The following is a 14549-nucleotide window of genomic DNA, read 5'->3' on the forward strand; positions in this document are numbered from 1 at the left end:
GAAACCCAAGATGTCTCCCATCTCTATATTTTCTTTATTGGTATGTTTTTGATATTTTTTTTTTTGCATTTTGAAGCTCCACTACACCAAGATAAGTTTCTTCATCAATGGACCTGACGAAGACCTTACAGCATTTGACTCAAGACATCTCACTGATCCAATTTATGATGCTGCAAATGATGCTTATATAAGACTTGGACAAAACACCAATGGTATGAATATCCTTCTAACGATTCCAACACTTGCAGCCAATCACCCTAATTTGCATAAAACAAAACACATTTTGTATTTAGGTATAGTTAGTTTCTTTTTCAAGCATGTGAAATGTGGGCAGCTATTGTTTTGAGGGCTCAATGTTTGTTTATAACCATTTTTAAAGAATGCATGTACAGGGATCAAAAATATCCGCCACTCTTCCAATCAACCATTTACAAGGTAACAGCTTCCACCGTGTCTCTTCCAATCCAAGATCATGGCAAGATCTACGTATGTGAGAGACAATGCACCAATTCCAGCAAGCAGGACTGGTTAAAATGAAAGGAACAAATATAAAAAAATCATGGGGTTAAACAGGATTTATTGTAGACTGACCTTACAGAGGGAACTTTCAAAAAACATGTTGAATTAGAAGACCATCCACAAGACCAATGACTGAAGAATATAACAATCATATATCAATAAGTTTTAGAAAATGTTCCATATCTCATAGTGGTCATAAACCTGGGAAGGATTGTACACTTAGATAAAACAAGAAAGGGAATAAATAAGATACATACAAAATAAGTTAGCAGAACTACAGATTTTTCTGTCTTGGATTTATGTTGTAGTGTAATTGGTAGGGCCCTACCAATTACACTACAACATGGTCCATTGGTGGTGAAGTAGGCACTGTACCTGGACTCATGCTCCTTGTCACCACCTCCAAGTTGTTTGGTCCTGTGGTTTTTTATTATTAGTAAATGGTGGGCAATTTGTTTTGCCCACTCTACACACAACAATAAGCCTCATACCAACCAGTTTAGGGTCTGTTTGCCATAATTGGTGGTGACCTCACATTGCAGATTTCTCTATAATACTAACCAAGTAAGGCTGGCTAGCTAAAAATCCATTATAAAAGTTAATGATAATACAACATTTGCATCATAGCCATGTCACCATCACAATCATTTCACCATCACACAACCATAGCCATGTCACCATCACACAACCATAGCCATGTCACCATCATGCAACCATATCACCATCACACAGCCATAGCCAAGCCACCAACACACATCCATATCACGATCACACAGCCATAGCCATGTCACCATCACACAGCCATAGCCATGTCACCATTACACAGCCGTAGCCATGTCACCATCACACAGCCATATCACCATCACACAGTTAGTCATGTCACCATCACACAGCCATAGCCATGTCACCATCACACAACCATATCACCATCACACAGCCATAGCCATGTTACCACCACACAATCATAGCCATGTCACCATCAAACAACCATATCCATGTCAGCATCACACAGCCATATCACCATCACACAGCCAAAGCCATGTCACCATCACACAACCATAGTCAAATCACCATCACACAGCCATAGCCATGTCACCATCACACAGCCATATACATGTAAACCATCACACAGCCATAGCCATGTCACCATTACACAGCCATAGCCATGTCACCATAACACAGCCATAGCCATGTCACCATCACATAGCCATAGTCATGTCACCATCACATAGCCATATCACCATCACACAGCCAAAGCCATGTCACCATCACACAACCATAGTCAAATCACCATCACACAGACATAGCCATGTCACCATCACACAGCCATAGCCATGTCACCATCACACAGCCATATCCATGTAAACCATCACACAGCCATAGCCATGTCACCATCACACAGCCATAGCCATGTCACCATCACACAGCCATAGCCATGTCACCATTACACAGCCATAGCCATGTCACCATCACACAGCCATAGCCATGTCACCATTACACAGCCATAGCAATGTCACCATCACACAGCCATAGCCATGTCACCATCACACAGCCATAGCCATATCACCATCACACAGCCATATCACCATCACACAGCCATAGCCATGTCACCATCACACAGCCATAGCCATGTCAGCATCATACAGCCATAGCCATGTCACCATCACACAGCCATAGCCATGTCACCATCACACAGCCATAGCAATGTCACCATCACACAGCCATAGCCATGTCACCATCACACAGCCATAGCCATGTCATCATCACACATCCATAGCCATGTCACCATCACACAGCCATATCACCATCACACAACCATAGCCATGTCACCATCACACAGCCATAGCCATGTCACCATCACACAGCCATAGCCATGTCACCATCACACAGCCTAAGCCATGTCATTATCACACAGCCATAGCCATGTCACCATCACACAGCCATAGCCATGTCACCATCACACAGCCATAGCCATGTCACCATCACACAGCCATAGCCATGTCATCATCACACAGCCATAGCCATGTCATCATCACACAGCCATAGCCATGTCACCATCACACAGCCATTGCCATATCACCATCACACAGCCATAGCAATGTCATCATCACACAGCCATAGCCATGTCACCATCACACAGCCATAGCCATGTCACCATCATACAGCCATGTCACCATCACACAGCCATAGCCATGTCACCATCACACAGCCATAGCCATGTCACCATCACACAGCCATTGCCATATCACCATCACACAGCTATAGTCATGTCACCATCACACAGCCATAGCAATGTCATCATCACACAGCCATAGCCATGTCACCATCACACAGCCATAGCCATGTCACCATCACACAGCCATAGCCATGTCACCATCACACAGCCATAGCCATGTCACCATCACACAGCCATAGCCATGTCACCATCACACAGCCATAGCCATGTCATCATCACACAGCCATAGCCATGTCATCATCACACAGCCATAGCCATGTCACCATCACACAGCCATTGCCATATCACCATCACACAGCCATAGCAATGTCATCATCACACAGCCATAGCCATGTCACCATCACACAGCCATAGCCATGTCACCATCATACAGCCATGTCACCATCACACAGCCATAGCCATGTCACCATCACACAGCCATAGCCATGTCACCATCACACAGCCATTGCCATGTCACCATCACACAGCTATAGTCATGTCACCATCACACAGCCATAGCAATGTCATCATCACACAGCCATAGCCATGTCACCATCACACAGCCATAGCCATGTCATCATCACTCAGCCATAGCAATGTCACCATCACACAGCCATAGCCATGTCACCATCACACAGCCATAGCAATGTCACCATCACACAGCCATAGCCATGTCACCATCACACAGCCATAGCAATGTCACCATCACACAGCCATAGCCATGTCACCATCACACAGCCATAGCCATGTCACCATCATACAGCCATGTCACCATCACACAGCCATAGCCATGTCACCATCACACAGCCATAGCCATGTCACCATCACACAGCCATAGCCATGTCACCATCACACAGCCATTGCCATATCACCATCACACAGCTATAGTCATGTCACCATCACACAGCCATAGCAATGTCATCATCACACAGCCATAGCCATGTCACCATCACACAGCCATAGCCATGTCATCATCACACAGCCATAGCCATGTCACCATCACACAGCCATAGCCATGTCACCATCACACAGCCATAGCCATGTCACCATCACACAGCCTTAGCCATGTCACCATCACACAGCCATAGCCATATCACCATCACACAGCCATAGCCATGTCACCATCACACAGTCATAGCCATGTCACCATCACACAGCCATAGCCATGTCATCACCACACAGCCATAGCCATGTCACCATCACACAGCCATAGCCATGTCACCATCACACAGCCATAGCCATGTCACCATCACACAGCCATAGCCTTGTCACCATCACACAGCCATAGCCATGTCACCATCACACAGCCATAGCCATGTCACCATCACACAGTCATAGCCATGTCACCATCACACAGCCATAGCCATGTCATCATCACACAGCCATAGCCATGTCATCATCACACAGCCATAGCCATGTCATCATCACACAGCCATCGCCATGTCACCATCACACAGCCATAGCCATGTCACCATCACACAGCCATAGCCATGTCACCATCACACAGCCATAGCCATGTCACCATCACACAGCCATAGCCATGTCACCATCACACAGCCATATCACCATCACACAGCCATAGCCATGTCACCATCACACAGCCATAGCAATGTCACCATCACACAGCCATAGCCATGTCACCATCACACAGCCATAGCCATGTCACCATCACACAGCCATAGCCATGTCACCATCACACAGCCATAGCAATGTCACCATCAGTCACACAACATGAGGCCTGTTATGAAGTGTGAACAATACTAAATGCAGCCTAGATAACCAATGATTGCCAGATAGTGCTTGATTTGGAAAATATATATGTGCCAATACTTTCATAGGACAACGCAGGCTGTACAGTATGTGAAAGTGAACATGCGCGTTTATAACCGTGCTTATGTGGAAACTTATTATTTGTACCACAACAGTCTTCTATCTAGAATATGATTAATTCAAATATAAATGCTTTAAAACACGCTGCTGGCACTCACAATCGGAGATCCCTCTTTTGTCTTTATGTTACGTCTTTAAAGAACAATTGTAACTATCTCTTTGCTAATTAAAGGTGGCACTTGGACTGGCTCATTACTTCAGCTTAATGAGGCGGCCTGCATGCCACCTTGCTAATCAGCATAAAGAATGGTACAAAATCTTCTTCACAGGAAATATGAATCTTATTCTTCTGGTACAGACTGAAGACGCTGTTATCATTTGTTACTTGTGTCAGAGATTAAACTCAGGCAAATTGCGGCTTTCAAGTTTTATTTTGCAACTACAAGTCTTAACAGACTATGTTTAGCTGGGACCTGTGGTCCCACCACGGCTGGGTAATATCAGAGGTGATAAATAGAACTTTTCCATCTACAATTTGTAAAGGCAATTGCATTTTATACTGTATTTGTATTTTACCAGGTTCAGAACAATTTATTGGAAGAATGCAAGATTTCCGCTGGTATAAGGAGGCTCTTACCAACAGGTAACATTTACATAACTTTTATCTTTATTTTATTTCTATTAAAATAAACCAAATTTGCACATTGAAGTATAAGATATTCCATGTTCCTTAATGTGTCAATTAAAGAAAGGTAATTTTGTGGACAGAGCCTGTATTCATAAGGATAAAGCCTCGTGGTCCCTGCAAAGTTTAGCTTCAGAAAGTTTAATTTGAACACATAAATGCACAATCAATGAGACAATACAGAAGTATTTTGATTTAACTTCATCACCTATCAACTCTCTAGGAACCAGTATCCTGAAAGCAATTTAAAATAAATCAGGCCTCATGAATATTAATTAGGTTGCGCCACAGATGTCACTGTTTACTAGCAGATTGATAGGCTCCATTCAAATTTTGGCCATTAAGTGGATGGCTACTCTGAATGGAATGTTCTCCTGCTTGCAGAGCGTATCTTGCGAGCTTTGAGACTGTGCACATTCCAGAATATAATTAAAAGTCTTTTATTTCTTCACCCTTCTTGTGTGCAGGGCTGCAGAATAGTGGGTGATGTCTTCTCAGGAAGAAGGTGGCATGTGATTGGCTAATTGTGGCTTCAGGACCACCAGATCTCGCCGTCTTCTGAGATGTTAAATCTCCTTTTACAAATCTCTGTAAAAAAAAAACATTAGGAGGGTGGAAAAACCTATTACAATTATGAAAACTTATGTGTGAAATTATTGTGCGTCAAAGGCAGAGACTAGTCATTGGTCATTGGTTATACAACCTAGGCTCTCACCTAGGGTCAATTGGGCGCTGAGGGATCCAGAATACCCTAAATTATTTCTGTTGTTGCTTTTCTTCCAAACGGAGTCGGGAAGGGGTCCAAAACAATACCTTGCCTGGGATCCCAATGGCTCTGTGTAGGGGTGTTTGACCTCGGAGACTAACTGCATCAAGAATCCGATGTGACCACTAATATTCAGTACTGTTTGAGGTCCCTGCTCCTTCTACTATGGATATGTAGGTCTGTGACTACCCACCTGTCCTTACTCCCCTCCTCGCATCATTACACTGCCCCCGCTAACATAATCAGACGAGGGGACAGGTCACTGACTCCCACATCCCGATTACCTTATTGGCAACATGTTGTGGTGTTATCCACTCCCTCTGCAAAGCTGAGGACATGACAGATGTACAGGAGATGAAGACTGAGCACACTAAGATTCAGACCCGCTCGCTAGGATGCGTTCCCGGGATTGCTAGCAAGACATTAGCACGCCCACTATGTCTTGGCGTGCGATCGCGGTATATATTTAGACGCCCACCAGCCTGACACAAGACGCCCACTTTCCCTTAGTAACATACGTCATCTGCAGGAAGTGTATTAAACAATCGGTACCATCGAGTAACATCGGACCCATACGCAGCACTTGTGGCTGACCATACCCTACCGCAAGCACTGCGAGTGCTGCTGTGTGTAATTCAGCCATGTGACGTGTATGCTGATGCTGCGTCTTAATTATACATGCCCCTGAAATGGCGTTCCAACGCACAGACACGCCTGCGTTCACACTACAAAATCCCAGTTACCATCCACCAACCCCTGTCACCACCCACAAGCAGCACGTACTGTCACTCATGCTTGCGGAGCGACCGTATACTGGGTGCGATCGCATGGACTGGTTCATGCACGTGCACTGCGTCTTGTACGCATGCGCAAATTGCAAACATCGGCAGGTTGCGTGCGAATGCAGCCTGGCGAACGGGACTGAGGGCCTGACTCAGACCCGGTCGCAAGTGCTGAGCGCTCGCAACCGGGTCGATGGTGGCCCACAGCGCATGCGCATGACGGAGCCAGCTCCATCTTGACCATCGCGACCATCATCATGGCCGCTCGCTGTAGCTGTGGGTGGTCACCAGGAGGCTGTTCTAAAATAAAAAAAACCCGGCCCTGATTCAGAGCGAGCACTCTGTCAGAGCGACCGGGTCTGAATCAGGCCCTCAGACTCCTGTCAGATGTCCATCTGTCCATGATAAAGAGATGGACGCTATGCTGATGCTTTCGTGGTTGAGCGATTATCGGCCATTGGCGCATATGTCTGCGTCTCACTGCGCATGCATCAAGGTACCTTACTGTAGTCACTCACAGCTGGTATTTATTCACGGTGTGATTGACAAGGAGCGTTTGGGGGAGGTAACGGGGAGTATCGGGTAAAAACTGAAGCACGTCGCAACTGTGTTGGGGGCGTGTCTCATCCTGCGTCTGCGACCCTGCAAGCAAGAAATATGGCTCTAGCGTATCAGTTCCCGTGACCATTCTGCGTGACCATAGGGTTGTTCAGGACTGCTGCGTCTTTATACGCCGAGACTTGGATTTGCAAAGACGTCGAAGGGCGTCTCATTACGTATCGCGGCGACTGTGACATTTGCATATTTTCGCACAGCAGCTGCGTTGGAGATCGCGCCCATCTCTGAATCAGGCTCCATGAGGTGGGTAAAATAATCGCACAGAAGATAAATAAAAAGATGCGCAAGTCTGCAGGACGGAAGATCGCGCTGTCAGCTTTTAAAAGGGAAAACAACTGATTTGTGTATTTGATTTAATTTGTATTTTAAAAAGTGACTTTATTTATAAGACAGTATTCTCTCTTGTGTATCACACTTTACTGCTCTATTATATTGTGTACAAATAGGGTAATGCAAGTTTAGCATTAGATACTGACACTGTAATGCAGGGATGGGGATCCTCAGGCCTTGGGGCCGTATAAGACGCCCATAATCATTTGGGCTGGTCCTCTGAGCTTTTTCTGGTAGCCTCATCTGGCTAGCAGGGTGCTTATAATGGCCCCCTGCAGCCAGATGTATGCAGCAATGCTGCCTGGAGCGTCCTTAGGTTGCTTCAGACGGCCACACCGCTGCCCTTACAGTTCCCCGGAGCATCCTAAGGATGCTCCAGACATTGCTGTAATCACCGGAGATTGTGGCCTCACACCTGTGTGACATCACATGGAGGGGGCGTGGCCTGCACCAGGCCCGCAAATAGTGTTATATATATCAAAATGGCCCTCGGCAGAAAAAAGGTTCCTGACCCCTGCTGTAAAGCCACATCCCTACACAAGCTCTACGCTGTAAGTATATGGCCTTGTTACGCAGTGGCCTCACTTACATCTGGTGCAGATGCTTCTAATTTTTAGCTGCTTAGATCATGAGTTGCGACCGACTCAACAAGTGCACATTAATATGTTCTAATGTACGTGTTGTATCCCAACAATTTGAAGGCTACAAATGAAAAAAAGTAAAATTACTAAATTCAGTTAAGGGTGAAGTTTGATAAGAGAAACAACATTACTGATCGTAACTGCGATTGCAATAGCGATTATGCACACAGTCTGTAAAGATATGCTAATCCACTGTGATCGCTATGCCGTCGCATTACCGGACGCCCACTTTACCTTACACACATCCGTAATACTTAGCAAGACTGTGATAACATCAGTAACATGGAGTACCATCGCAGCCTCACACACACTTACACAGGCTCTGACCTAACTCAGGAATTACTAACGTCATCACACACAGTGACTACACAAGACTGAGAGACCATCAGTAACATGGAGTACCATCACATCCTCACACACACTTACACAGGCTCTGACCTTACTCAGGAATTACTAACCTCATCACACACAGTGACTACACAAGACTGAGATACCATCAGTAACATGGAGTACCATCACATCCTCACACACACTTACACAGGCTCTGACCTTACTCAGGAATTACTAACCTCATCACACACAGTGATTACACAAGACTGAGATACCATCAGTAACATGGAGTACCATCACATCCTCACACACCTTACACAGGCTCTGACCTTACTCTGGAATTACTAACCTCATCACACACAGTGATTACACAAGACTGAGACACCATCAGTAACATGGAGTACCATCACAGCCTCACACACACTTACACAGGCTCTGACCTTACTCAGGAATTACTAACCTCATCACACACAGTGATTACACAAGACTGAGACACCATCAGTAACATGGAGTACCATCACATCCTCACACACACTTACACGGGCTCTGACCTTACTCAGGAATTACTAACCTCATCACACACAGTGACTAGACAAGACTGAGATACCATCAGTAACATGGAGTACCATCACATCCTCACACACACTTACACGGGCTCTGACCTTACTCAGGAATTACTAACCTCATCACACACAGTGATTACACAAGACTGAGATACCATCAGTAACATGGAGTACCATCACAGCCTCACACACACTTACACAGGCTCTGACCTTACTCAGGAATTAGTAACCTCATCACACGCAGTGATTACACAAGACTGTGAAACCATCAGTAACATGGAGTACCATCACAGCTTCACACACACTTACACAGGCTCTGATCTTACTCAGGAATTACTAACCTCATCCCACGCAGTGATTACACAAGACTGAGATACCATCAGTAACATGGAGTACCATCACATCCTCACACACACTTACACAACCTCTGACCTTACTCAGGAATTACTAACCTCATCACACGCAGTGACTACACAAGACTGAGATACCATCAGTAACATGGAGTACCATCACATCCTCACACACACTTACACAGCTCTGACCTTACTCAGGTATTACTAACCTCATCACACACAGTGACTACACAAGACTGAGAAACCATCAGTAACATGGAGTACCATCACATCCTCACACACACTTACACAGGCTCTGACCTTACTCAGGAATTACTAACCTCATCACACGCAGTGATTACACAAGACTGAGATACCATCAGTAACATGGAGTACCATCGAAGCCTCACACACACTAACACAGGCTCTGACCTTACTCAGGAATTACTAACCTCATCCCACGCAGTGATTACACAAGACTGAGAGACCATCAGTAACATGGAGTACCATCACAGCCTCACACACACTTACACAGGCTCTGACATTACTCAGGATTGCTAACTTCATTGTACACTATGAGGCCTCGTATGGCATCACAACAGATAATTTATGCGCACTCGTGCAACGGCGATGTAACGCACTGGCACACCTGCATTTTTCCGACCAACCCCCGTCACCTCAAACAAATGGCATTTCTTTCTCAATCATTCTGCAATGAGTCTGCTTAGTCACTGCGATCCCTGTGGCTGGCTCGCGCACTGTAATGCATGCGCAGTACGCAACATTCGGCCAATTGCGTGCATAATCGCAATAGCGATCCTTGCTGAATCAGGCCCATTGTGCAGTACTGCAATTTTGAATTGTTCAATACTGAATATGACCTTCCTGTCGATACACCTAGTCCCAATGACCCAAGCTGGATCCTACCCAAGTCTCTCCCGATGGATCCTGGCAATGCTTTTCCAATGGATCTTCCAATGCTCTCCCTACTGCTGCCTACCCTCCAACATGACCCGTTCCACCTGGTACAAAATGCTCCTCTCCTGGACTTCCCATAATGATTGCAGCCACCTGTGTGGAACTAGTTAATAGATGAGACTGGTGTTTCACCACAGGTGGCTGCAATCATCAATTAAGATGGAAGTCCATGAGGTCTGCTGCTGGTAACATGGCCTTTCTTCAATGTCTCAATTCTACGAATTTCCTATTCATATAAGGAGGGGTTTTGATAACGCTGCTGCCTATTTGATAAATGTAACTGGCAGAAAAAGTGAGGCGAGGTTACAGAACATGGGTGCTCAGTGTTTGAGGAGGAACGCCTGACCCAGCTACATAGCATTCAGTATTATTGTTACTGAGCTCCAGCCCACAGACAACTCTCCTATTATTCCCGGCCTTCCTGTGCATGGCAGCGTTAGACTGGCCCTAATGTGGCAGATTGGAGCTTTTATTTCTGTCATCTCCAGGCTCACGAATCCTTTAATTAGGCGCAGAATTGATTTATCTGCAGTACTTGTGCCTTTCAGCCTTACCAGCTCTTCCGTTCACCAGGGTAGATTTACTCCTGCGATAACCTTGCTTTGTTTCTCAACAGAGAGATCTTGGAAGTGTTCTCTGAGAAGTTTCTGCATTTGCCCATTCGCTCAGATTGCCGCTGTCCCGGCAGCCACCCGCGTCCGGAGCACTTTACAGGAAGGTTCTGCCTTCCAAATGGTGTCCACGTCGCAACCAAGGACAAAGTCTTAAGGCTGAATCCAGAGGCTCACCCGGTGTCTTACATGAACGACAATGATCTGCGCACAACGTGGATTTCCTCTCTGCTCTCTGCTGCTGACACCGACAAAGGCCTCGCCATTACCCTGGACTTAGCCAGCGGCCAATATCAGGTATCATTACTACTGTATGTGAGCTACTGTAACTTCATGCTGATAATATACTTAGGGGTCTATGTACTAAGCCTTGGAGAGAGATAAAGTACCAACCAATCAGCTCCTAACTAATTTTTCAAACACAGCCTGCAAAGTAACAGTTTACAAGTTGATTGGTTTCTGAGGCTTAGTACATAGACCCCCGTATGGTTTAGCATGAATGGTTAGGGGCATGTAGTGTGAGTATCCATGCTGAGTGCAGGAACGCTGATTTATTTCAGTTCATACAATAAATCCGATGGTGAGCGCATCGTTGGCCACAAAATAAGTGTAATGTAATATTACAAGAGTCACACACATGGGTGTATTCCCGTCTGTATGTACAGCTCGAGATGCCCTCCGGTCAGCAAACGTAGCATACAGTACAGTATGCGCCTGGTTTACATCCAACACACGTCACAGACACTTATAATCGTTTGTTTTATATGGACCAAAAGTGTCGAGTAAACTTCAAGAACCTGTGTAATACAGCAGGAGCCGCATCGGGGCGTGTACAGGCTCAGGAGGGCATTATGTGCACACTAGCACCAATCAATGGCAGCTGTGCATCTGCAAACATCCAAACAGAAGAGGCTCGATAGTGCTGGCGCCCATCATCATCATCCGACCGCTACCAGTATGTGCCTCTTACTACCCACACATTATAGGCATTTCCCAGGCTTATATGTTTCTTTCTCCCAGGCTGCATCTCTTTGTAATTATATAAGGGGTAATGTAAATGTACATGACACCTCCTTTACTGTACTCGCCTAACGCTCGGCCAACCCGTTTCCCTTCTCCAGTCCTACGTCTTTGATACACAGATAGAGGCACATTATGGTGTGAACAGGCATAACATGGCACAGCTGCACCATGTTCCGGCCCTACACACTGAACGCCCAATCTCATGGCGCTACGTGCATGACGTCATTACGTCAAACAGAAAGGGGCGTGGCCAGTAGCTCCAGTAAGCTCGATCGGCTGCATATACTGTGGATGCCCGTCTGGAGTGTCCACAGCAATCCTGGCTGCAGGGTACCGTTCCAGATACCCTGCTAGCCAGGTACAAGGGCCAGGTGCAACGGTGCTGCCCATAGAGCCTCTGCACTCTGTGTGACAGCTCATAGCTAGTTACAGCCCTGCGCAGTACAAAAATGTGTTATTACCACCACTAATATTGACTTAAATCCAACTGTGAATGAGGCCCAGGACCTTTTCCTGCCTATACAAGATACACGCTTACTATACATTTCCCTGCCTCTCAGCTTCACGTCATCTCAGCCTTTTATACGTTTTTAGATTTTCTTTCCTTCTTATCCCATAATAGTAACAGTTTCAAACCTACATTTCTAAACCTTTAAAGTCGGCCGTGTAATTGCTGCAGAAAAGGTGAAATGTCCTAAGATCATTCCAGATTCACAGCAGAGTACAATGTACTAACCGTGGCGGGCTGGGAGCAGCTACAGATAGATAATACTCTATGCCCTCCGGTTCTGACTGACAGCCCCATTCAGCGATGGACCAAATTGCGCACCAACAGCTTTGCAAGTCCATCCATCTTAATGCAAAGGCAGAAGGAGGTGTCAGGCACCATCGCAATGTTCTATCGGACGTCGTAGTCTAGAAAGACGATGATTTAGGTGAGATTTCCAGCGTGGTGCCACATATTAGCCAAACCATGACCTCAGTGATTCTATGAACTGAAAAACAGAAGATCTTCTCCTTCAGCAGATGCCAAGCTCAAGTTACTGTCTTAATAATATAGGGGGACGTAAGAGCCCCCATATAATGTATATAGTCACACAAAGGACAGGATGCAAAGAGTAACCAAGACCCAATCTTATACAGTATCAGTATGTCCCTTATCCTGTCCCTACACCAAACATGTTCCAGCTTCCTAGGCTGCGCTTGTCCTGTAATTCGCGTCTATTTTATGATTCCTGCAGATTAATATCTTATTTAAATTAACGGCTTTATCTTCCTCCTCCCTCCTCTGTATATATCCCCATAGTGATTATGATGTATGCTCATAATTATCCTCACTAGTGCTCTTATAATTCTTTGCTAATTAGTGTCGCTGAATTCTGCACAGGCAAAGTCAACATTGGTTAAAGTCTGTACTCTGTGAATACACAGTATTACTATTCTATTCAGCCCAGTGCTTTACATGCCGTACGAGTATCTGACTGGAGTCTTCAGATATGTTGCAAGGTTACAATATATATTATCCTTACTGTATGTTACAATATATATTATCCGTACTGTACGTTACAATATATATTATCCTTACTGTATGTTACAATATATGTTATCCGTACTGTAGGTTACAATATAAACTAATATAATGTACTGTATAATGTATTGTATAATGTAATACACAATATAATGTACTGTAGGCACATATACTACTGTTCTCTCCTGGTGTAACCCAGGCACATATACTACTGTTCTCTCCTGGTGTAACCCAGGCACATATACTACTGTTCTCTCCTGGTGTAACCCAGGCACATATACTACTGTTCTCTCCTGGTGTAACCCAGGAACATATACTACTGTTCTCTCCTGGTGTAACCCAGGCACATATACTACTGTTCTCTCCTGGTGTAACCCAGGCACATACACTACTGTTCTCTCCTGGTGTAACCCAGGCACATACACTACTGTTCTCTCCTGGTGTAACCCAGGCACATATACTACTGTTCTCTCCTGATGTAACCCAGGCACATACACTACTGTTCTCTCCTGGTGTAACCCAGGTACATACACTGCTGTTCTCTCCTGGTGTAACCCAGGCACATACACTACTGTTCTCTCCTGGTGTAACCCAGGCACATATACTACTGTTCTCTACTGGTGTAACCCAGGCACATATACTACTGTTCTCTCCTGATGTAACCCAGGCACATATACTACTGTTCTCTCCTGATGTAACCCAGGCACATATACTACTGTTCTCTCCTGGTGTAACCCAGGCACATATACTACTGTTCTCTCCTGGTGTAACCCAGGCACATACAGTCAGGTGGATAAA

General features: G+C 45.3%; 1 protein-coding gene across 1 annotated transcript in view; it reads left to right on the forward strand.

The window, feature by feature from the left end:
- The window catches only part of LOC148453899 (usherin-like), a 184155-nt gene that overhangs the window by 96453 nt on the left and 73153 nt on the right, over window positions 1-14549 (forward strand). Inside the window, exons 3-5 of the mRNA XM_088461547.1 lie at window positions 77-212; window positions 5144-5207; window positions 11206-11497. Of these exons, the coding sequence (XP_088317673.1) occupies window positions 77-212; window positions 5144-5207; window positions 11206-11497 (492 nt within the window). The remainder of the gene's footprint in view (window positions 1-76; window positions 213-5143; window positions 5208-11205; window positions 11498-14549) is intronic.

The sequence above is a fragment of the Taudactylus pleione genome, unplaced genomic scaffold (genome assembly GCF_031769625.1).
Source record: "Taudactylus pleione unplaced genomic scaffold, aTauple2 ptg001063l, whole genome shotgun sequence".
Classification (NCBI taxonomy): Eukaryota; Metazoa; Chordata; class Amphibia; order Anura; family Myobatrachidae; genus Taudactylus; species Taudactylus pleione.